The following is a 22,152-nucleotide window of genomic DNA, read 5'->3' on the forward strand; positions in this document are numbered from 1 at the left end:
TGGTCAGCCTGTTCCAGTGCCTCACCACCTGTATCATGAAAAATTTTTTCCTTATGTCCGATGAGAACAAACTCTCTTTGAGGTTAAAACTGTTGCCTCTTGTCCTGTCACAAAGGCCTTGATAAAAAGTTTTTTTTTAAAGTCCCCTTTTTGATATTGACGTTATTGAAGTGAGTTTTCCCTGAAACCTTCTCCAGGCTGAATAACCCCAGCTTTCTCAGCCTTTCATCACAGGAGAGTTGCTCCATCCCCTTGTAACAGGTCCATGTTTTTTCTGTACTGGGGACTCCAGAGCTGGATTAACATTCAGATTGGTCTCAGCAGAGCAGAGAGGTAGAGTCACCTCCCTTGACCTGCTGACCATGCTACTTTTCATGCAGCTCAGGATCCCGTTTGTTTTCTGGGCTGTGAGTGCATATTGCTGGCTTTTATCCTACTTTTCATCCATCATTATCCCCCAGGTCCTTCTTCCTCAGTCTGTATTGATACTGGGGATTGCCCTGACCCAGGTGGAGGACCTTGTGCTTGGCCTTGTTGAGCTTCCTGGGTTCCCATGGACGTGCTCCTCAAGCCTGGCAGAGTCCCTCTGGATGTCAGTCCTTCCCCTGAGCATTATCAACTGCCTCACTCAGCTTGGTGCCATCTGCATCCAGCTTTAAACTCTCTGAGTGACTGAAGGCACCTCACAGTCCCACTGGCAATGTCATTAATGAAGACAGTGAACGTACTGGTCCCACTACAGCCACTGGAGGGACACCACTCACTACTGGTTTCCACTTGGACACTAATCCATTGACTACAGCTCTTTGGATGCAGCCATTCTGCCAATTCCTATCCATCCAGTAGTCCATTCATTAAACTGATATCACCACAGTTTAGAGCTAAGACTTGTAGGGCACTGTAGTGAAGGCCTTACAGAAGTCCAGGGAGATGGCATCCACAGTCCTTCCCCTGTCTTCTGGTGAAGCTAGGTGGGTTTTCAACGAGCAAGGCAAAGTTTTTTAGAGAAACTGAGAAGATGGAAGAAAGCAGAAGAAGATACAGTATTCATTTCTTGCTTTCTGCTTGGGGTGTTGGTGTTAGCTGGACAGTCTTGTCCCCAGTGTAAAGGTCCATTCCTAAAGCAAAGGGTTGCTTCCAAGCACTGGACATATTTCAAGTATTGGAGAATCTTTTACAGCCTAACTTTTTAAACATGCTTTTATTTCTGAAGAAACTTTCATCACTTGTAACTTCCTGCTCTCCACTGTGTATTACATTAATTCAGTTGAAAATTAGAAACTGAGATTCAGTTGTGATATTACAAAAATATCTGAAATACTGTTAGCCTGTCTTGGTGATAAATAATTTCTGAAACTCATTTCTGAAAGGGATATGATGGACTTGAAATCCTGCTTGTCTCTCCTGCTTATCTTTCTGACAAGATCTGTTGAGGCAGTAAAAAACAATGTTTTAACTGTGCTCATAAGAGTGTTAATGATTGGGGGTTTGTTTTCCAGTCTTGTCTGTTGTTGTTGTCCGAGAAGCAAGAATTGCCCCGTGATCTCAGAGTTAACCAGATATCTCTGAAGAATCTCTTTGAGGTGAGTTCATGTTTTTTATTTTTTCCTTGTATCTATTTATTTTTTTCCTAATAACTTCAGTGAGAGATTTTCTGTCTTGAACTAAGAAAAATAAAATCAAGAATAATACATGGATGTTATATGATTATACTTTATCATCTATTTGTTTGAAAATTTAATTTCATGTAATGTAATATTTCTAAATGAAATTTAGTATTTCCAAGGTATATCAGTATTACAAAGGTGTAGCTGGAGGCTGTCTGTGAGCCAGGAGTTGCTGGGAGTTCAGCAGCTCTGCAGCTCAGGAGCAGCCAGTTTCCATAGCAGTGACATACCAGCTTTCTAAAGGCATCCACAGTGTTTGTGAGAAATTGAGAAGTTCCACTGGGCTTTACCACGAACTCCTAGAATGACTTGGGTTGGAAGGGATGTTAAAGATTGTCTAGTTCCACTCCCCTGTCATGGGCAGGGACACCTTCCACTAGACCAGGTTGCTCCATGCCTCATCCACCCTGGCTTTGAACACTGCCAGGAATGGGCACCCACAGCTTCTCTGGGCAACCTATTCCAGTGCCTTATCACCCTCACAGTAAAGAATTTCTATTTTTCTTACTGTTTCTTTCCTGACAGGAACTTTAGAAGACATTAGCTTTAGTAACTGTAGTATCTCTGCTAGCTATTAACTGTTGCAAGGTTTGGTGATGTATGAATGCGAGACTCACAAGCTGAGAGCAAAATGAATCTGTCTATTACATAGTTAAGACAGTGTTTATACACTTAGTGTGAGAATCTTTGTTCAGTCCTTTGCATGCAATCCGGCTGCAGGTCTGCAATAAATCTATCGGCCTGACAGTTTGTTAGTTTCCTCAAGGTTTGCAGGCTTCGAAGAAACAGGACGCCTTTCCTGTTCTCAGTGTGTACTTCCTCTCATGATTCCCAGGAATTTTCTCAGTATCAGGCTTTGCTGTTGATCACAAAGGTATATGTCACTGCAGGCCCCCAGCCAGGTAATAATTGGGATTGACTCCATGATTCTCAGAAGGCTGAAGAATCATTTTATTATTTTATACTTATTAAGAAACCCATTGGCCTTGCAGACACTCACGATACAGGTGGACCCAACTGGTCCTTCCATCCAAACACCATCACCACTGGCCAATTAAGAAACCACCCTTTGGTAAACAAATCTCCATAACACATTCCACATGTTCAACAGGTGCAGCAACTGAAGATAAGAATTGTTTCTCATTCTTTTCTCTGATCTTCTCACAGCCTGCCCCAGGACAATGCCTGGGAAAGTTGTGTGTTGCTCTCAGTGGCCAGAGAGCTGCTGCCACAGGTTTGAGTTGTATTGGTGGAATATACTAGAATTTGCCATTTGTCTGTTACAGTCCTTGTGGTACTTTGGTCATAATAATTTAAAATTGGTGCTTTTACCTTAATTGTGTTTCAGTTAGGTGCCTGACAGAGTGAGCAGGAGTATTTCTGAGGGTAATACAAGGGAAATAAATTCACATCTCCTCACAGGCTTGTTTTTAGAGATAGTGGAAGAATTAGTGAACGGATATATGCAAGCATGTCTTGGTTGGGTATCATTAGGCACTGTGCTGTGCCAGTGCTAGCACAGTAACTCCACACTGGCAGTGACAGTAACTCCACACTGGCAGTGAAGCCTGGAAACACAGCAGAGGACCCATGCAGAGTGTGTTAGCAAAGTGTCTTCGAGCAAAGCAAAATGCCTCATTGAGTCAGGAAAAATGGGTAGGCTTTGCAAATAGTAGAGCCCTTTTTTTGTTGAATTGGCCCAACCAGTCTTACCTGTTTTAGTGGGTTTGTTGTGCACATGGAAGGCTGAAAGAATCAAGATGAAAAATCCCGAAGTACCAATCCTCCTTTGCAAAAATTAGAAAATGTGGCTTTCTGACAACTCGAACTTCCCCTGCTGCTCCTACATTCTCCCTATAATCGTTGTATTTTGGTTTGATAACTCTGCTCAAAGAGTATTTCTTGCCAGTCAAAATTTGGCATGAAGTATTAGAAAAAGAGATTTATTTGTAAATGTTGGAAGCATGTGTGAAGGCTGCTATTTAAAAAGATGACTGGCACAAATGGAGAAGTTTTGTCTGAACGCTGTTTCCGACCACCTCCTCATGTCCTGATCCTTCTGACATATTCTCTCAATTCCCATCTTAGCTTCTGCTGCACACCTCCAGAGTATCCTGTATTGCTATACCCCTTGTTGACTGTGCTTCATGTTCATTAAGTGCTTGCTAGAACATACTTTTTAAGTTCAGCTGGCTTCTGCTCAGGCTGTGTAGTTTCGAGGTTGGAAGAGACCTTCACAATCAACTCTGCAGCACTATAATCATCCCTAAACTCCAGTTGCCACATCCAGAATGCCTCTTGAACACTCCCTAGTTGGTAACTCCACCACCTCTCTGGGCAACTTATTTCAGTACCTAACCACTCTTTCAGTCAAATTTTTTTCCCAGTATCAGATCTGAACCTCTGCTAACCCAGCTTAATGCCATTTCTCCTCTGTCTTTCACCTGGAAGGTGGTGAAAAAGACCAACCCCCAGCTGGCTGCAGTCTCCTTTCTGGAAGCTGTAGAGAACAGTGAGGTCTCTCCTTAGCCTACTTCACTGCTAAACAATCCCATTTCCTTCAGCCTCTCCTGATCAGACTTGTGCTCGAGAACCTTTCACCAAAGGCAGCTCCATTGCCTTTTTCTGGACACACTCCAGCACCGCAATGTTTTTCCTGTAGTGAGTGGCTCAGAACAGAGCACAGGACTTGTGGAGCGCCCTCACCAGTGCCAAGTGCGTAGGGACCATTGCCACCCTTGTCCTGAAGGCCACACTATTCCTGACATCAGTTTGTTGGGACTAAGGCCACCAGGGAAGGCCACCAAGATGATTATGGGAATGGAGCACCCCTCCTGTGAGGAAAGGCTGAGAGAATTGCAATTGTTCAGCCTGGTAAGGAAAAGGCTTTGTGGTGACCTAATTGTGGCTTTACAGTACCTGAAGGGAGCCCACAAGAAAGATGGGGAGAGACTTTTTACAAGAGCACATGGTGACAGGAAGAGGGGGAATGGATTCAGACTGAAAGACAGTAGGTTTAGATTAGATATCAAGAAGAAATTCTTTACTCAGAGGGTGCTGAAGCACTGGAACAGGCTGCCCAGAAAAGTTGTGAATGCCCCATCCCTGGAAGTGTTTGAGGTTGAATGGAGTTCTGAGCAGCCTGGTGAAGTGAAAGACGTCCCTGCCTGCACCAGGGGGTTCAAACTAGATGGTATTTAAGGTCCCTTCCAACCCAAACCATTCTGTGTAAGTCTATGAAATAAATAGTTCCATTTTACAGTGGCTATGGCTTGGTTGTTGTTGTGCTACTGATTCTTGTCATGAAAATATAGAAAATACTGAAAAAGAAATGCTTTTTTTGTGTGTAAAAATAATGTGTTGCAATTGTTCTCTTTGCTGCCAGACTTCTGAGTTGTATGGTCGTGGTGAGAAGCTGCAGGAAGTAGCAGAGTTAGTCAAGTGGCTGATTTCCATTGGGGCCAAGGCTGAGTCCATCGGGCTGTATCCGCTGCATGCTGTTATCAGACTGTGTATCAAAGCAAGTGAGTGACATCTGCAGCTAAAATAAAACAATGCTGGCTTTTATCAGAGGACTGACAGCTGGACCTTTTTTAAATTAAAAAAAATTAAAACCCGGCAGCTCAGGTCAGGTCATCTAGGTATAACCTTGCACATGCCAATAAAGCACTCTTAGAAATGTTGTAAACATTCTCCTTGATCACCCATGCCTGATAGTGGTGGAAACCTAATATAATTGTTCTTTTCTGTGTTTTGAAACAAAAGTGTGACTGATATGGGTCTTTTGTAACCTGAATATGTCAGCTTTAAAAAAGGTACAGTGTTTCTTTCTCCCATCTCAGTGTGGAGCAGCCGTTTCTTTGTGTATAGTAGAGTCAGGAGTCGAACTTAGATTTGCATCTTGCCACTCCAAAGGGGGAAAAACCTCCAGGATCTGTTTCTTTAAGTGGGGTTTTTTTTTTATCATTTCAGCAAAGAACCATCTCTTTTGGTGGTTGCTGACTTGGAGGCCAGAGCTGAAGGATAGGATCAACCAGAAGGACAGAGATGGACAGACCCTGCTGCATATTGTGGCCTCTTCCAGTGAATATTCACAGAAACGCAGTAAGTACTTTTTTATGTGTGTGTGTGTATTGTTTTGTTTTCATATGGAAAAATCTATAATGGAAGAAAGTTTCAGACCCTGGTGTTAAATATTTCATGCTAAGGAAGAAAATGAGAAAGTATCTGCGGACTTGTAGTGGCAACTGATGTTTAAACATTCCAAGAATTCCTTTTAAAATTTGTATGCCTGATGTGTGACCGTTTTCTTTGCCCTTTGGTTTGTTTGGTTAGGGTTTTCTCACAAGTATGCTGCAGTTTTTAGAATCCTAGAAGTTAAAATTTTAAAATTTTGATGTGCCCTTAAAATCACATTAGACCACCTGGAGGCCTGAAACAAGGAGTTTAAAATCTAACAGCAAAAACCTGTGAGATGAACATTCGTAGTAACAATTTTAAGTCAAAATTTGGAACATATTGGAAATTCATTTGCCATAGACATGTTCAAAAAAATAAGAATTTTCAATCATTTATACACACTATAGCATCCAACTTTTTATTATAGATACTTCCCGCCCAATTTATTGCATTATGGTATAGGTGTTTTGTTCTTCTTAATTGCCACCAGAACATCTCATCTATCTTTTTTTTAAATGAATAATCTAAGTTTTATCCAGCTAAATAGTTCTTTATTACATTTGCTGTCCTGGTTAGACAGTTACTACTGATTAAGTTGTCTGGGCTGTATAAGCCTATGAAGTGGCTTCTTTACTGCACCTGCCATGTATTAATCAAGTTTTCTGGGGTGCATAGGCCTTTGACTCCTTAACTCCCTCAAGGTATCTTTCTTGTTCTATGGTATTTAATCAATCTCTAGTTATATGACAGCATTAAACAATCCTTTATTGAATTCTGTTCTTCAGCTATTGATTAAGTTCTCTAAGGGTGTGGGTCCATTGAGTTCCTTTCTGCAGGTTGGTGAGGCAATTTCTCAGGGTCTTCTAGTGACACTCAGCCAACACAGGTCTGAATTAAAACCAGCTAAAGTAACACAGTCAAACATTCCTTAGCTAAGTAAACATAGTTTGTTATAAAATTTTTAAAGGATTAAAAAATTCCTTGCTAAGCTATAATTTGCTGTCAGGCCTCTCCTGTTCTTTTAAATAGCTGAAAAGTGAAGGCCTAGATAGCAGAGTGCCTTGTCAGAGGAGGAAAAGTAAATGCTTTCCTTCAGTTTCTGTGGGATTTCATTTTATGTTACCCTGGCTTTTTTCCTTGTATTCCTTACTCTGCCCACGAGGTGGCAACAGGAAGCAAACATCACAATCAAGTTAACTCCAGACTTTTGGATGCTTAAAGTTTATTTGGTAGTATTCACATGGTATTTATTACATACAGAGCACATATTTTGAATCTGTATTTATTTACTAATGTTTATGTCTTTATATGTATTATATATTTTTATATGTATTATATATTTTATTAGAAAATATGTATTTTTATATGTATCAAAGTTTATTTCTTTATAGCTATATATAATAAATATTATAAACCATAAAATCACAGAATCATTAAGTTTGGAAAAGGCCTCTGAGATTTCAAGTCCAACCTTTGACTTCCACCCTGCCAACTTATGACACTAGGAAGAATTTAGATTTTTTTTTTAAAGTTAAAATTATGCTAGAAATTGTGCCAAGTAATTAAAAATAAAAAAGACAACATAACAAAAAATCCTGAAAATTTTGAATTATTCTTCCTCTTTTTTTTTTTTTTTTTCATGTATTTCTTTAGGACAAACAGAAGATGTGATCATGCTCCTAAATTTTGGGGTTGATCCCACTGTTCCAGACGCACGGTCAAGATATGTCATAGATATCTTGAAAAAGAACAAAAACTTTGATGCTGTAAAAGAAGTCAGCAAGCAGATTGAGAAAATCACTTCCTCTGTGAAACAGACAGGTACTACAGCAGTGTGTGCTTTTCCTGTTTTAAAATTATAACCTTTAGGTACAAAATAATTTTATTTCAAATAAGTTATTGTGGGTGTGTTTTATGTAACTTTCCCTGTGAGTTGTCACTGTGGTCTCCTGCTAGTCAGTAGTGAACATTTTGTCTTTGCTTGAAAGCAACTGCTGGCCAAGTGATGTTCAAATCAAGCTTGGCATCAAGGAAAGTGTTTAGGCTACATCTCAGTTTTCATGTGTGTGTTGCTTATAAGTTTATTGGAAAACACTGGGTTTTATTGTGGTTGCACCTTACAGCTCCTGGCAAAGGAGTTTTTCTTTCTTTACTGTGGAGATCTCTGCTCTGGAGAAGGTTTTAGCACAGTGGTTCTCCATTAGGAGTTAACACCAATACCTCTGTGGTAATTATGGCTTTGGTTGGCATTTCAGGTTTCACTGTCTTTTGTGGCTAAGTATTTTTGGTTTTGAGGTTTTTTTGGGGATGCACAGCCTGCAAGTTTTCTAAGCTTAGTGTAATGGGAGGCTGGAGAATGAGCCTCAGCTTTATAGGTAAAGCTAACAATCTGAGGTTAGTCCTTCTTTCTAAAAAGATGAACAATGTTGTCTCTCTCTTTGACCTAAGAGATAAAGCTGCTGTTTTGTTTGGTCTTTCATGTATCTGACTTCCTTGAAGCATTTAGGAAGTCCAAGCCAAGTTTTTTGGTGTTTAAGGGCAATTTTTACAACATTGTTTAAAATCTGCTATTTCCCATTACATGAATATCTCTTAAAACTTGTAGACAACATTTTTGTGTGGTATTTATTTTGTAGGTAACATTGTGGTGTGGTCTTTATTTTTGGCTTTGTTTTTTTAATTTTAAGAGGAGAAATTCTTTTATGGCTGTATTTTTAAAATGGCACTGGGGAATAAGACAAGCTCATTAAAAGTGCATGCTGCAAACATTACTGGGTTTAGTCATCTACTCTAAAAATTCCAAACAATTATATAATTGCAGCATTTTCCTGCCTGCATACAGAAGCTATTACAGTTTCAGCCTAGTGAATTATGGTAAATGGAGTCATGGTTTGACCTCAGCTGCCAGCTAAGTACCAAGCAGCAGCTCACTCACTTCCCCTTCCTTCACATGGTGGGTTGAGATAAGAACAGTCTAAAAATTGAAGTAAAGTAAATTACTACCACTCCTGTTATTATTTTTATAGTTATGAAAAGGAGAAAGAGAGAGGAATAAACCTCAAGAAACACACATGGTGCACAATACAATTGCTCACACCCTACTAACTGATGCTCAACCTGTCCCCCAGCAGCAATGGTGCCTTCATGGCCAATTCCCCATAGTTTATATAATGCACATGACATTCTTTGGTGTGGAATATCCTTTGGCCAGTTCAGATTAGTTGTCCTGGCCATGCTTCCTCCCAGCTTACTGTGCACCTGCGTGCTGGCAGAGCATGGGACATGGAGAAGTGCTTGTCTCAGGGTGAGCACTCCTCAGCAACAACCAAAACATGACTGTGCTATCAGCAGAATCCTTGTCCTACATCCAGAGAATGGCACTGTACCATTTACCAAGAAGAAAAATAACTCTATCCCAGGCAAAACCAGAACAAAAGTGTATTTGATGAAAGTATCAAATTTCCTTTGGGGTCAGAAATCCATCACAGGACTGGCATTGGCAGTAAGAGTTTCAGCCATCTGTTTTTAATCTGTCACTACACAGTTTTTAGAGCCCTGGGATGTAATGCATTACAGTCTTGCCCTGAAAACATGCTGGCAAGGAAGTGGATTTTCAATTTCTGTAATGTTTTGCAGAAGAGAATGAAAGTGCCACAGCTGATACAGATTCTCTCCAGGATGTTCTGGAACAGTTTGTCCAGTTCTACAGGTGTGAAAATGGAGCACATAATAAAAATGTATTGAAGGAAGATGCAGTTAAGCGATTTCTGAAATGGCTGTCTTCTGTGAAAGGTGCAGTGAGTTCCCAGTTCTCCCTTTCACAAAAATTAATTGCTGTGAAAAATGTGTTTGGTGCTAACATAAACTTACTGCCCTTTTACCTTTCCTTCTGTTATGTGTTTCTGTAACTTTTATAACTGGAACAATGTGCTTTTAATTATATTTAGTGTTGTGTTTTGCACTTAGAACCAATGGAATATGCACAGAAATTCATGATGTATCAAAATGTTCAAACTGACTTGGCTGACAGCATATAAGGATGGAAAGATATATTTTGCTGTTCCTTACTTTCAATTTAACAAGTTAACTGTTCTGAAATTAGTTTACAATGAGGTGGATTTCATTATGAGTCTTTGAGTGAGTTATGTTGTCTTGACTGTCTTGCAGAAATCCCTGAAGAAATCTCATGCAACATCTCCAGTGCCTGTGCTAACAGCTTCATAAAACAGTTGCTGGGGAAGCAAATGTGGCAAAAAGTTTTGCTGCTCCTAACAGGGCAAGCTGATGGGCAAAATCCATCAGGTGGAGGACTCTTCAAAACCTGCAGTCTTTCAGATGTTGACATTGGCAACATTATCCAACAGTGTGAAAAACTGGACGCGCAAGTGCACCTCATAAGATGTTTGCTTGAACGAGGAGGTGAAAAACTGTGATATTAATGTGCTATAAGAGATGCAGTATGTTATTTGACATGTTGGGAGCAAGATAGTCTCAGAAATACCAACACATGGGGTTTTTGTGGCTCTGTACAAATGCAGCAGCTTGTTGGATTGCAATGCATTGGCTGCATCTGCTGTGTGGGACATGGTGTTGCTAGTGAGGCTGCATGGGTGGAAGATGTTTATAAAATGAAATTTGTCTGCTAGGGTTAGTAAAAGGCCAAGGACTATCGTTGCTCCTGACCTGTAGTTTGTTTTGGGCCTCAATTTCTCTGTCTTCAGCCACAATATGGTCCTGGTAGATGGTAGAAAGTGTAAGCCACAATCTTTGAGTTCAGTCTGCTGTTGTGCTACAAATAGGGGACTTCATTGATTTTGAAAGGCATGACCAGATGTCTTTCTTTTTTTAACTATTGTAGACATCATCATGCTTTGTGTTTTGCATGAGCTTGTTCCTAGGATCCCTCTGGCATATTTCATTTAATCTTATAGCTTGATGTTAGCTATGAGTTACGGACACATGGTCCTGTTGAAGCCTTTTGAAGGCCACAGGAGCAAGGAGGCCTCTTGTTTCAGTCAATGACTGACTGACTTGGAGAAGATATGTTCTGGCCTTTATGTCTTCCTATCACAGCAGAAGGACTGGTTGTTCAGTTTAATGGTTGTTCAGTTTAAGGGGAAATGATGAAGATCTTCTTAGTCAAGAAGTGTTTTAACAGATACACATAAAAAGCTGGCAAAAAAAATACCCCTCTCACCTTCCTGACAATCAGCATCTGACTGCATCTGTTCAGCTTTCTGCAGTTAGCAGATTGGTGTATGAGTTTTAAAACCTGATATTTTCCTGTCCTTCACACCAGCTCTGCCTGATGGTATTGGAACCAACTCTGAAATACCACTGAAAATATGCCTGAGAAATAATTATTTTGAACTGGCATATTTGCTGCTGACCAAAGGCGCGGACCCTCGAAACCTCTCTGTTACACAAGGAGATACTCCTCTGCATGCTTCAGTTTTCATCTGTTTAAATAAAAAAGGTAAGGTTTCTGCTGTTGGAAACATTCCCCATTCCTTACCTGCCCGTTCTACTATTGCAGGGACAGTGGATCAGGATGTCTGACCACGTCTCACTCAGCCCCCAAAGGGATAAAATAAGTGCTGGGTGGGTTGGAAGAAACAAAGGTAAAGTTAGAGCAATGGCAGCAGAGTTTGAAAGAAATCCCGCAGTGACATCTGAAAATCTGTTTATCAGTTTTCGTTCAGTCATAAATCAAGGAAAGTTTTGTTCGGGGGAGAAGTAAGTGAAAGAACTGTAGGGCTTATGTAAAAAGTTAGGATAAACTGTGAAATTGATCCCCTAAATCAGGTTTAATTTTAAGTTAGGAAAAAAAAAGCATTTTTGAGTTGAAGGATTAAAATTATTTAAAATATTGAGTTTATTAATTTTAAAGCATAAACATTTCATTGAATGGCTTTAGAGAGATTACAAGCATAGATAATGCCAGTTGTCATTTTAAAATCAAAAGATTAAGAAGTCCCATGACAATATGTTCTCTGAAGTATTTTGTGCAAGGTTTTTGATGTGCAATTTCATTACAGTGATTTTGGCATGCCACTACTTTACAGCTAGAATATAAATATTTCACATATATTGTCTCATTTAAATCACATCTATTATCTGGATGAAACCTAGAAAGCTGTTGAATATATATGTATTTTTTTCCCCCCTGGGGAGGTAACTAATCTTATGTTGTAGGAAGTTGCTCCAGGGACCTCAAATATAAGGAAATAATTGGGATTTCCTGCAGGTTATTTTAGTAAAGCAAAGTTATCAGCAGCAGATTACTTCTGGGTGCCTTATTAAAGTGAACCAAATGACCCCAGAGCACTATCCCGAGCTGCTGCTTGTCATGATGACAGGGCACCAGTGTCCCTTGGGAAGCAGTCAGGGCTGATGTTGGAAAATGAACAAGTCTGTCTGTACCCAGAGGTTAAAAAAGGAATGAAATTGACTGATGCTATGGGAATAATTGCAGCACTAGGAATTTCTAAAGCTTTGCTGCCTTTGTATTGTTTTTCCTGAAACTTGGGAAAGCTCAGTTTGAGCTGTTTCAGGTGAGCATGTTTTATAAACATGAAATGTAGATTTTGTTTTAAAAGCAACTGATTTTCATTTTCTAGCAGCAGGAAAAAAAAAGTATTGAAATTGTTGGCATACAATGCAGACTTGTAAAGTGAGTTAGTTTATTTTCTGTTTGTTCTCTTACTTCCAGATGTCATTGGTTTAAACATCCTAAATTATCTGCTTGACCTCTTTGCTTCAAGACCATCTGACTTTCCGTATCTTAATCCAAACACACAAGATGACAATGGAAATACAGTGATGCATATTGTTTTCCAGAGAGGATTTTCAAAGCAGACTAAGAGAATAGTGGAGTTACTGGCAAAATTTGACATTAACTTCAACGTAAAAAACAAATCAGGAAGAGATGTGATGCACAGAATTAAGAAGAGAGATCCACTGCTAGAAGCCTGGAATATTGCCACTCAGGAGAAGAAGAGGCACCGCCAAGACAGAGCAGGGCAGTTGGCTAAAGCATCTAAACCCATTCCAGCCTCTGAGATTTCACAGTCAAAGAGCACGGGGCGTTCTTCATCTGGGTTCTCATTAAAAGCACCATCTGGCAACGCAGTGCATAATGATTTAAAAACCCCATGTTCCATGAAAACAAAAAAGGGTCAGTTGGCAAAGCAGGAAACAGAAGGAATAAACAGCCCCTTAACGCTGCAGGAAAGTCTAGTGCAGGCAATCACAGCTTTAATTCAGCAACTGAAAGTGAGCGACGCCCTGAAAAAGGATCATCCTCTGGTGCAAAAGCCATCTTCAGCCCAGACTAACTCGGAAGAGGGAAGGAGTTTCTTGCAACCTTGTGGAAGCATAGCTCATCCTGAAAGAAAAGGGAATGACTGGGAAAAAAAGAAGGGAGCAGGGGAATTAAGTATGGCCCTGCCTAATGGAGACAAGGAAGAACTAGAGGAAGAAAAGGGGAAGAGTCTGGATATTGAGGCATATGTGCAGGAGTTTGATAACATGACTTGGGAAATAGAGTGCACTCCTGAAATGCTAAAGACTTTGAGCAGTAAAGCTGTGCCACATTATCTAAAAGCTAAAACCATCATGACAATTAAGCGCCTTGGTAATGGGGAATGGTCTAGGGGCCTCCAGAAGCCACTGAAACACTTGAAAGCTGATATCCAGCTGTATGAGGCCAAACTGGGCAAAGGTGCAAGAATGCTATGGGAACTTGCCATTGACTTTTCTCCTCGTTGCAGTGAGAGTCCAGAAAAGATCATGGAGACAGAACAGACAAAAAGTCGTCTAGAAAAATCAGGTAGAGTTTACACAGAAATAATTAGAATTTGGGCCATTGTTCTTGACCACTGCAAGCTGAACCGTGCCTTAGAAAATATATGCATTTCCTACAACCGTGGCTTATCCTGCATTTTGAGGAAAAAGCTCAAGGGTATAAACGAAGGGCATCAGAACCACAATGTCACAACACAGAAGCGTGTTCCACGTTGTTACATTGAAGACATGGAAGCAGAAAAATCAAAAGAACATACCATGCCTGAGTATTTCCCTCCAGCTAGTGCAGCAGAACTGGAATACAATATAATGAAATTTCACAGCTTCAGTACTAACATGGCACTTAACATTATAAATGATGTGCAGTCTTCTGTTGATTACCCTTTCCGTGTTGGGGAGTTGGAGTACGCAGTGATTGATCTCAATCCAAAGCCTATGGAGCCAATCATTTTAATTGGGCGAAGTGGGACAGGGAAGACAACTTGCTGCTTGTATAGGCTTTGGAAGAAATTCTATTCATACTGGGAAAAATCCAGCTTGGCAGGTGGACCTCTGTTGGAGAGGCAGACATGGCAGCAGAGGCAGTGCAGTGAGGTTGAAAAAGCTAGTTCAGGGAAGGAAGAGAGTGAACCAAAACACGAGAGCGATAATTCAAGTGAGGAGCAGGTGAGTGATGAGCACAACCAGGACAGTGAGGATGAAAAGGTTCCTGTGGGCACAGCTGGGGCAGAAATGAATTCATGTGGTGACCACGAAGAAGACCAAACGTGTAGTGCAGAAGCATCAAACAGGCTGGAGCACCTGCACCAGATCTTCGTAACAAAGAATCCTGTCCTGTGCCGAGAAGTTCAGAAGAATTTCATTGAACTTAGCAAGTCTTCCAAAGTGACCAGTCACTTCAAACCTCTGGACCCAAACATTCATAGGCTACAAGACATTAAAGATGAAAATTTTCCACTGTTTGTCACCTCCAAGCAGTTGTTGCTGTTACTAGATGCATCCATGCCCGACCCATTTTTTCCAAGAAATGAAGATGGAAGTCTTAAAAGAGCAATTGTTGGGTGGAGTCCTCAGGAAGACTTGGTTGTACCAAATTGGCAGGATGAGGATGAAGAAGGTAATCTTGAAGCAGAACATGGTGATGATGGAGGAGCTGCAGATGCGTGCTCTAAGGAAAATGATCCTTGGACTTTTGTGACTTACAACGTATTTGCAAATGAAATATGGCCAAAAATGATAAAAGGTAAAAACTTGTACAATCCAGCACTGGTTTGGAAGGAAATCAAATCATTTCTGAAAGGCTCTTTTGAGGCACTGAATTGCTTTGGGGGCAAGCTTACTGAGGAGCAGTACAAGAAGCTAGGCCGAAAGAGATCGCCAAACTTCACAGAAGACAGAAGCGAGATCTATTCCCTCTTCTGTCTTTATCAGCAGATACGATCGCAGAGGGGTTACTTTGATGAGGAAGATTTGCTGTATAATTTATCTCAAAGACTTGGGAAGCTCAGGGAGCTGCCGTGGTCCATCCATGAGTTCTATGGCGATGAGATACAGGATTTCACGCAAGCCGAGCTGGCCCTGTTGATGAAATGCATCAATGACCCCAATGCCATGTTTCTGACCGGTGACACTGCCCAGAGCATCATGAAAGGAGTGGCTTTTCGTTTTAGTGACCTCAGGTCACTGTTTCATTACGCAAGCAAGAGCTCTGTGAACAAGAAGCAGCGTGTTAGGAAACCGAAAAGGATTTATCAGTTGTACCAGAACTACAGGTCCCATTCAGGTAGAGTAACAAATTTATTTATGATCGGAGCCTGGGCTCTTCAGATGGCACTAATAAGTGAAGTTTTCTGCTGGCCAGTTGAAAAACAGTCTCTATGTGGCCTGTTTTTCAAAAAGATCAAATGGACAGCTTTTTCTGATATGTCAGTTCTGGTTTTTGACAGCTCAACTGGAAAACCAAAAATGAATGTTTTCAAAATTGCAGTTTTTTGAATTCTCATGCTTACTGGATGCTTTGGCTGTGTTTGATGAAAAAATTAAGAAATTATCTTTCCCATTTCTGTTGTCCTGTTCCCCAAAGCACTAGATTTTGCAGCATTGGTGTGCTGCTTCTGCTTTTCTTACTTGTTTCCCATTTGTGATCTTTATTTTATAAGAATGCTGCCAAGCCACTGTAGCATGTTTTCTGATTTTTAGAGGCCCAAGAATGACATCCACTCAAATTGGCAGAAACAATGCTGAAGCTTACAGCTTCAGCCTTCCCTGATCAGTGTTTTTGTCATATTTCTTGATTCCAAATTTCTAGGGGAAACTTTTAAAAGTGTGTTTGCAAGGATTCAGGATGAAATTTAAAACCTGTATTCTGCTTTGTGCAGGTATTCTCCGTTTAGCATCTGGAGTGGTTGATTTGCTCCAGCATTATTTTCCGGAATCTTTTGATCGCCTTCCTCAGGACCGTGGTCTCTTTGATGGGCCAAAACCTATTGTCTTGGAGTCCTGCAGTGTTAGTGACCTGGCAATTCTGCTGAGAGGCAACAAAAGGAAAACACAACCCATAGAATTTGGAGCACATCAGGTTTGCTTTTCTTAGGCTTTCTGCAGATTCTGCCAGCTCTGTTGCTAAATAATAGTCTTGTATGAACTGCCCACAACTTTCTTTTTTAAGCCCTTGTCTCACTGATAAATTAGGCATTTCAAGCTTAGAAACCTTTATTGTGTTGGTTTCTGTTTCTTCTTAATATGTGTGGTTCTTTCTGTTCTTTTTTTGGTGTGAGGTATTGTGTGAGGTATTGTCTGACCTGTTCCTTTCTAATTCCAAATTTTCTTACACCAGATCTAAAACTGTCTGCACATACCACGCATTTGTCAGTCTTCTAGTGGCAGCTTTGTGACCTTCTTTGTGGAGTCTGCTGAAATGTCTTTGTGAAATGTGGTCTAGTTTTTAAAAGGCTCTTGCATTATCATCATGTTTGTCTTTCTCTATGCAAGTGTTTTTTTTTTTCCCCTTTTTTGCTTTCTAATGTGTTTTTTTAAATGTATTTTATGGCAGGTGGTATTAGTGGCAAATGAAACTGCAAAGGAGAAAATACCTGAGGAACTTAGTTTGGCACTTGTACTGACAATTTATGAAGCAAAGGGCTTGGAATTTGATGATGTCCTCCTTTACAACTTTTTCACAGATTCAGAGGTATTTAATTCTTATCCTTTTTCTGCATTTTTTCTGAAGTCCATCTTACTTGCGGTCTAATTGGTGGTTCAGCTGGAAAAGGATTCCCTCTTTGAAGATGAGTGGTTTCATCACAGTAGAAAACAGAGAGGTCATAGGTTTATTAATTGAGAACGTGTTTCCTTAAGTGTTGCATTTTCCTTTGGGTTTACTGTTAAAATTTAAGGAAGAACCTTGGGGTACCCACCACGTTGCCCACACACACACACACACACACACACACACACACACACACACACACACTCTTCTGCTGCACACCAAGACCACTCCTCTGACCCCAGCCAGGCAAGTATTCCAAGTATTCCTTACTGACCATGCCTGAGGACACTCCATGTACCCATGACTGAGTTACTCTGTGATTAAACATTCAGTGTGAACCTGTGAGCCCTGTTGCAGATATCTCTGCCTCTGCCCCTCAAAACAATGTCTCATGTGGTTTTCAGCAGATGAAAACCACAGGAAAACTGAGGGCAGCTTACTGGTGGCCCTTCACAGAGGTTAGTGAATGTTATGTGATGAGGGCAGAAAGAAGGAGCTTGAGGTAAATACTGGCTGTCATGGTAGATTTCTCAAAGTTGATTTGTTTCTGGTGATGCAAGTTGTAATCAGGAAAACAGCAAGCCGTTTATCAGGATTTAGAGAAGCAGTTTAGCAGAGTTGAGTTGTGTAGAGCATTTTAGCTCAGACTAATGTGTGTCAGGCCTGGAGAACTGTTTTCATACAATTCTTCCGTGTTTCTGTGAGTCATGAGTAATTGAGTTGATTTGAGCAGCTAAACAAGCAGGCAAGAAAGCAGCTCACCCTGAGGTTTTCTAATTTAGAAAAGCTAAATCTCTGAACCGTTGTAAACACAGCAGTGTGGCTGTGTGCACTTCGTAAATTGTTGAGTTTTCTTTTTATTTGTCTTGAAAATGAGATTTAAGAAGAGTCTTGTTTCAGGAAGCAGATGTGAATGAAAAATCTAGAAGGCAAAAAAGCCAGGTCCCCAAAACACAGCAAACTCTTGACCAAACTGATACCTTTAGCTGATTATCATGTTACAATCTATGACAGGCTTAAGAATATCTTAATTGATGATTTTTTAAAATCTTAACTTCAAAATACATTTTGCAGGAAAGTTTTCCTGCTTTTTTTCCCCATGAGAGGACAGTTAACTTGTTTTGTGTTGCTGAAAGCTCAGAAATACATAAACGGTAAAAATGTTATTTGAGCCTTATTATGAGTATTTTTCATGTTGTGCCAGAAACTTGGCAGTATTTAATCACATTTCAATTAAATGGAATTTTCAATACCAAAAGGGAAAAATGAACATCACTTAGAATATAGTCATGATTTTAAGGTTATTAGTTTTGCAGGGGATCAGGAGCCTGCGGAGTGGTGTGATCAGGAGCTGGCATTTCCTGCATGGCATGAGAGTGCACAGCACTGATCTGCTGCCACACTTAATTTATAGTTAGGAGTGCCTGTGCATATTTATAGACAACTTTCACATGTCTCTGTGTTGGAGTCCAATATTTTCTGACCACGCTTTTTTAGACTTTCCCCATGAGTGGGCTTTTTTTGCTCACCTCTGAGTGTTCTTACAAGAGGAGGTGTTGGCAGGTGCCATTCCACCCCCTGGCTGAGACCAGCACTAGCAGTTACTGGTGTTCAACACGAGGCTTAATACATTCATCACATGAATGACCAGCCAGATCTTTTCTGGGAACCCTGAGGATGAGAATATTTGCCAGCATGGGATATGTGTGGGTCCAGCTCACTGAGCTTGTCAGTTTTGTAGAGTCAGGGAGACTTAGTGGCTGCCCTTCCTAACCTGCAGGCCAAGATCTCTCCAATGTGTTTTAGACAGTAGATTTTAGTATGACAAATAGCAGCTTGTGAGTGTTATCCCACCACCATTTACCTTTTATTCTGCCCCAAGCTGGCAGGGAGCTGCCTGCCCCAGCAATCAGCACACCTCCTCCTCAGTGAGTTTGCCTATTGTGGTATTGGGGGTTTGTAGGAGGATCCTTGTCCCTATGACTAAAACTTGACCCTCCTTCAAGGTGAAGGTAACCTGACTTCCTCCACAGAGGGATCATTGAAAGGGTGTTTAGCTGAAAATGTATAGTCCACCCAAGGAGGTTTTCATGTTTAATATCAAAGTAATTATTTGATATATTGAGCATTGCATGTGATTTGGATCCAGAAGAGTGATATAGCGGTGTCCTGAAATCCCAAGGCAAGCATAATATAACAGTGGCAATATACTTTGGAATCACAATACAGATGTGATTCCCATTAGTGCTTGCTGTGTATACACATACATATATACATATATATATATATATACACACACACATATATGCATATATACTTATGTACATATATATATGTATATAAGTATATATGCATATATAAATATATATGTATATATGTATATATGTATATATGTATATTTGTATGTATGTATTCCCATTGGCTTCTCCATTATGATGGTGGCCATCCCCAGTCCCTGAAAAGTAATATGAAGCTTGTAGCCAGCTCAAGTCAGTTGCACTCTGAAGGTTTATTTTTTTTGCTCCACAGATTTTCTGCAGTCTGTTGGGCTGAGGCACATGTTTGCTTTTGCTTTTGCCTGGGCAGCTCAGGAAGGTGTAACTCTGTACTAGCTGTTTTAGGGAAGGTTGTTTATATGCCTTGATGACCATATGGTACAGACAAGTATCTCAAGCAAAGGCTGTGTTGAGATGAAGTTCAGCTTTCTCATTGAAAATTGCTGATTATTCTTTACATTCTTCCCTGAGATAATTTTCTCCCCCAGTCTTCTCCTCTGAGCCTTTTTCCCCTTGTTGGGATGAATAGGTCACACCATACAACGTTATCTTGTGTGTATGTAGGCAGTAGTAGTTAGTACATACAAATAAACCTTATTCTCTTGATATTTCAGGCTAGCAAAGAATGGAAGATAATTTCTTCTTATAGTCCTGATCCGGATGTGCAAGTGGGAAGCAACTTGCTAATTGAGGTGCCATTAGAGGATGCCACTGGTATGCAGGAAAGGACTCCATTTAATGTAGAAATGTACAAGGTGAGTTTTTTGTAACATTAGGAATAGGAAGGACAAATTAAACTCTTAAGTCTTTAAAGTAGGGAAATTTCTTAAATCCTTTCATCCTGTTAGTTCCATGTTTATCAAGGTTGCTTTACCTTCTATAGTTGTTCACATTTGTATAACATAATAAAGATATAATGTAATATAATACATATAATACTGATTTTAAAAGATAAGAGATTGTTTGCAAATGTAATTTGATTGGAGAACAAAACTTGTGTCATAGGCTTCTGGGTATATTTACAGAACAACTGTGGTTAAAGCAAATAGCAATTCAGCTTGAAAATATTCATTTTTCCTATAGTCTGGTTTCTGCTTGGTGTCACTACCTTGAAATTAAGGAAGTTGCTTAGAATCTGGTGAGTCAGATATTTTCAGGATTGTATGGTAAATTAATAGTTATATGTGCAAGTGATTAGAAGGAAAATAGCCTGTCATTCCTGCAGCTGATTTGTAGTCCTAGTTGCATATAAGTTAGATGGATAATGGCTTGTGTAATTGGAGTCCCATATTCAATATTTAGACTTGCTTGCTTAAAAGCACTTTCTTACTTGTTATTCATTCTGTATAAATTTTCTATTTTCTTATAACTGCAAAGTATGTTTCTTTCTAACAATTTAGCTCATCTGGCATTTCGTTTATTTAATTCAATTTTTTTTGTTCTGCTTCAGATGCTGAATGGAGAGCTCAAGCAATTGTATACTGCAATTACAAGAGCCAGAGTCAATCTTTGGATCTTTGATGAAGATCGTGATAAACGGGCTCCAGCTTTTAAGTATTTCATCAAAAGAAAATTTGTTAAGGTTGTCAAAACAGATGAAAAGAAAGGTAAAGTTGTCCTAAAACTTTCTTAAAAGATTGTCAAACAGTTCAAAACTTGTGTTTCATTGCTTTTAGGCTGTGTAATAAAGAAGGGTAAATGCCTTGGTCCTTTTAACAGTATGCATTGATAACTGCCCTTGCAAATTTCCACTTACTTCAGTGGGTCTTAATTCTTCTGTCTCTAAAGATCAGTTAATATGCTAAAGTATAACTTTATTGCTAATTCACTAGTTTTAGGTTTTCTTGCTGTCACAGGAGGAGAGTCAGTGGTCCCTTAGACAGATCTGATCTTGTAATTAGTTTATTGAGTTTAACCAGTACATTCAGATATGTAAAATATTCTGCAAGTGTGGATGGATTGGTGGTCAATACTTTTTACATAAGCTTTCTGTACTTACCTTAAGTATTACACACATGCAGAAATGTCATTTACAAGCCCATTGATGTCTGGTGTTGGGTAAGGGATCCCTCAGCCTTGAGGGGTGACCTCAAGAGGTGTTCCTACATAAAGAGAGATCAGGTCACTGCTAAGCCAGTTACTGTGGAGAGAGCTCAATGGACCCTGCTGGCTGCAGATATTTATAGCTTAAAGTGGTCAATTTGTAGTCAGATTTTCTGCTGTGTTAATGCATTTTCGGCCACTTAGCAGGCCAGTCTCCAGCCAAGCTCTGGGGGATTTTGTATTGTCACTGGTAGCTTCACACAACAGAATTACCACACTTGACTCATTGTTACCATTACTGGTGTAAGCACAAACATAGAGCTTGGAACATTGTGAGATAATTATTAGTTTTGGTACATGATAAGTGGTTTCTGTGGTTTATCCATTCTAACATAAAATGGTCACCCCTGCCCTTGTAGACTTAGATGACAGCATGTTTGCTAAAACTTCAACTCCAGAAGAATGGATTGCACAGGGAGACTACTATGCCAAACACCAGTTCTGGGAGGTAGGAACATATGTTTATCTGAAATAAGGATTCTTGCTTATTCTGAAACCTTTTCTCTGTATCTATAAAACCATCTGTAAACCTTCAGTTGTTGTGTAGCAGTCTGCCTTAGTTTGTGGTTTGTAGCTATGTGTCTGCTTGTAAATGACTTACAAGAAGTGAGCAGGGAGAGCAAGCCTTTTTTTGTAATCTTCAATTCACTGCCCAGAAATTTGCAGTCTCATGAGGGAAATACATTTTAACGCACACAAATGAGAGACAGTTGGAAAAACAATTATTAGCATCCATCAGAATTGACTGATGTGAGTGAATCTAAACCACATTCTTGACAGTATCATTACACATACTGTAGAAAAATGAAAGCATTTCTTGGAAGTGTATTAATTTGGGTAGGAAAACGATGGT

The 22,152-nt window shown here is 39.9% G+C and overlaps 1 protein-coding gene across 2 annotated transcripts in view; it reads left to right on the top strand.

Annotated features, from left to right (window-relative positions):
• TRANK1 (tetratricopeptide repeat and ankyrin repeat containing 1) overlaps positions 1-22,152 on the top strand; it is a 51,836-nt gene that overhangs the window by 15,284 nt on the left and 14,400 nt on the right. For both annotated transcript variants that reach the window (XM_074540593.1, XM_074540602.1), the window contains exons 6-18: positions 1,500-1,583; positions 5,053-5,191; positions 5,640-5,771; positions 7,500-7,667; positions 9,483-9,638; positions 10,014-10,265; positions 11,146-11,322; positions 12,559-15,435; positions 16,031-16,230; positions 16,705-16,842; positions 19,811-19,951; positions 20,647-20,803; positions 21,659-21,747. In XM_074540593.1, the coding sequence (XP_074396694.1) occupies positions 1,500-1,583; positions 5,053-5,191; positions 5,640-5,771; positions 7,500-7,667; positions 9,483-9,638; positions 10,014-10,265; positions 11,146-11,322; positions 12,559-15,435; positions 16,031-16,230; positions 16,705-16,842; positions 19,811-19,951; positions 20,647-20,803; positions 21,659-21,747 (4,710 nt within the window). The remainder of the gene's footprint in view (positions 1-1,499; positions 1,584-5,052; positions 5,192-5,639; positions 5,772-7,499; positions 7,668-9,482; positions 9,639-10,013; positions 10,266-11,145; positions 11,323-12,558; positions 15,436-16,030; positions 16,231-16,704; positions 16,843-19,810; positions 19,952-20,646; positions 20,804-21,658; positions 21,748-22,152) is intronic.

This window comes from Zonotrichia albicollis, chromosome 1, assembly GCF_047830755.1.
Source record: "Zonotrichia albicollis isolate bZonAlb1 chromosome 1, bZonAlb1.hap1, whole genome shotgun sequence".
NCBI classification, from domain to species: Eukaryota; Metazoa; Chordata; class Aves; order Passeriformes; family Passerellidae; genus Zonotrichia; species Zonotrichia albicollis.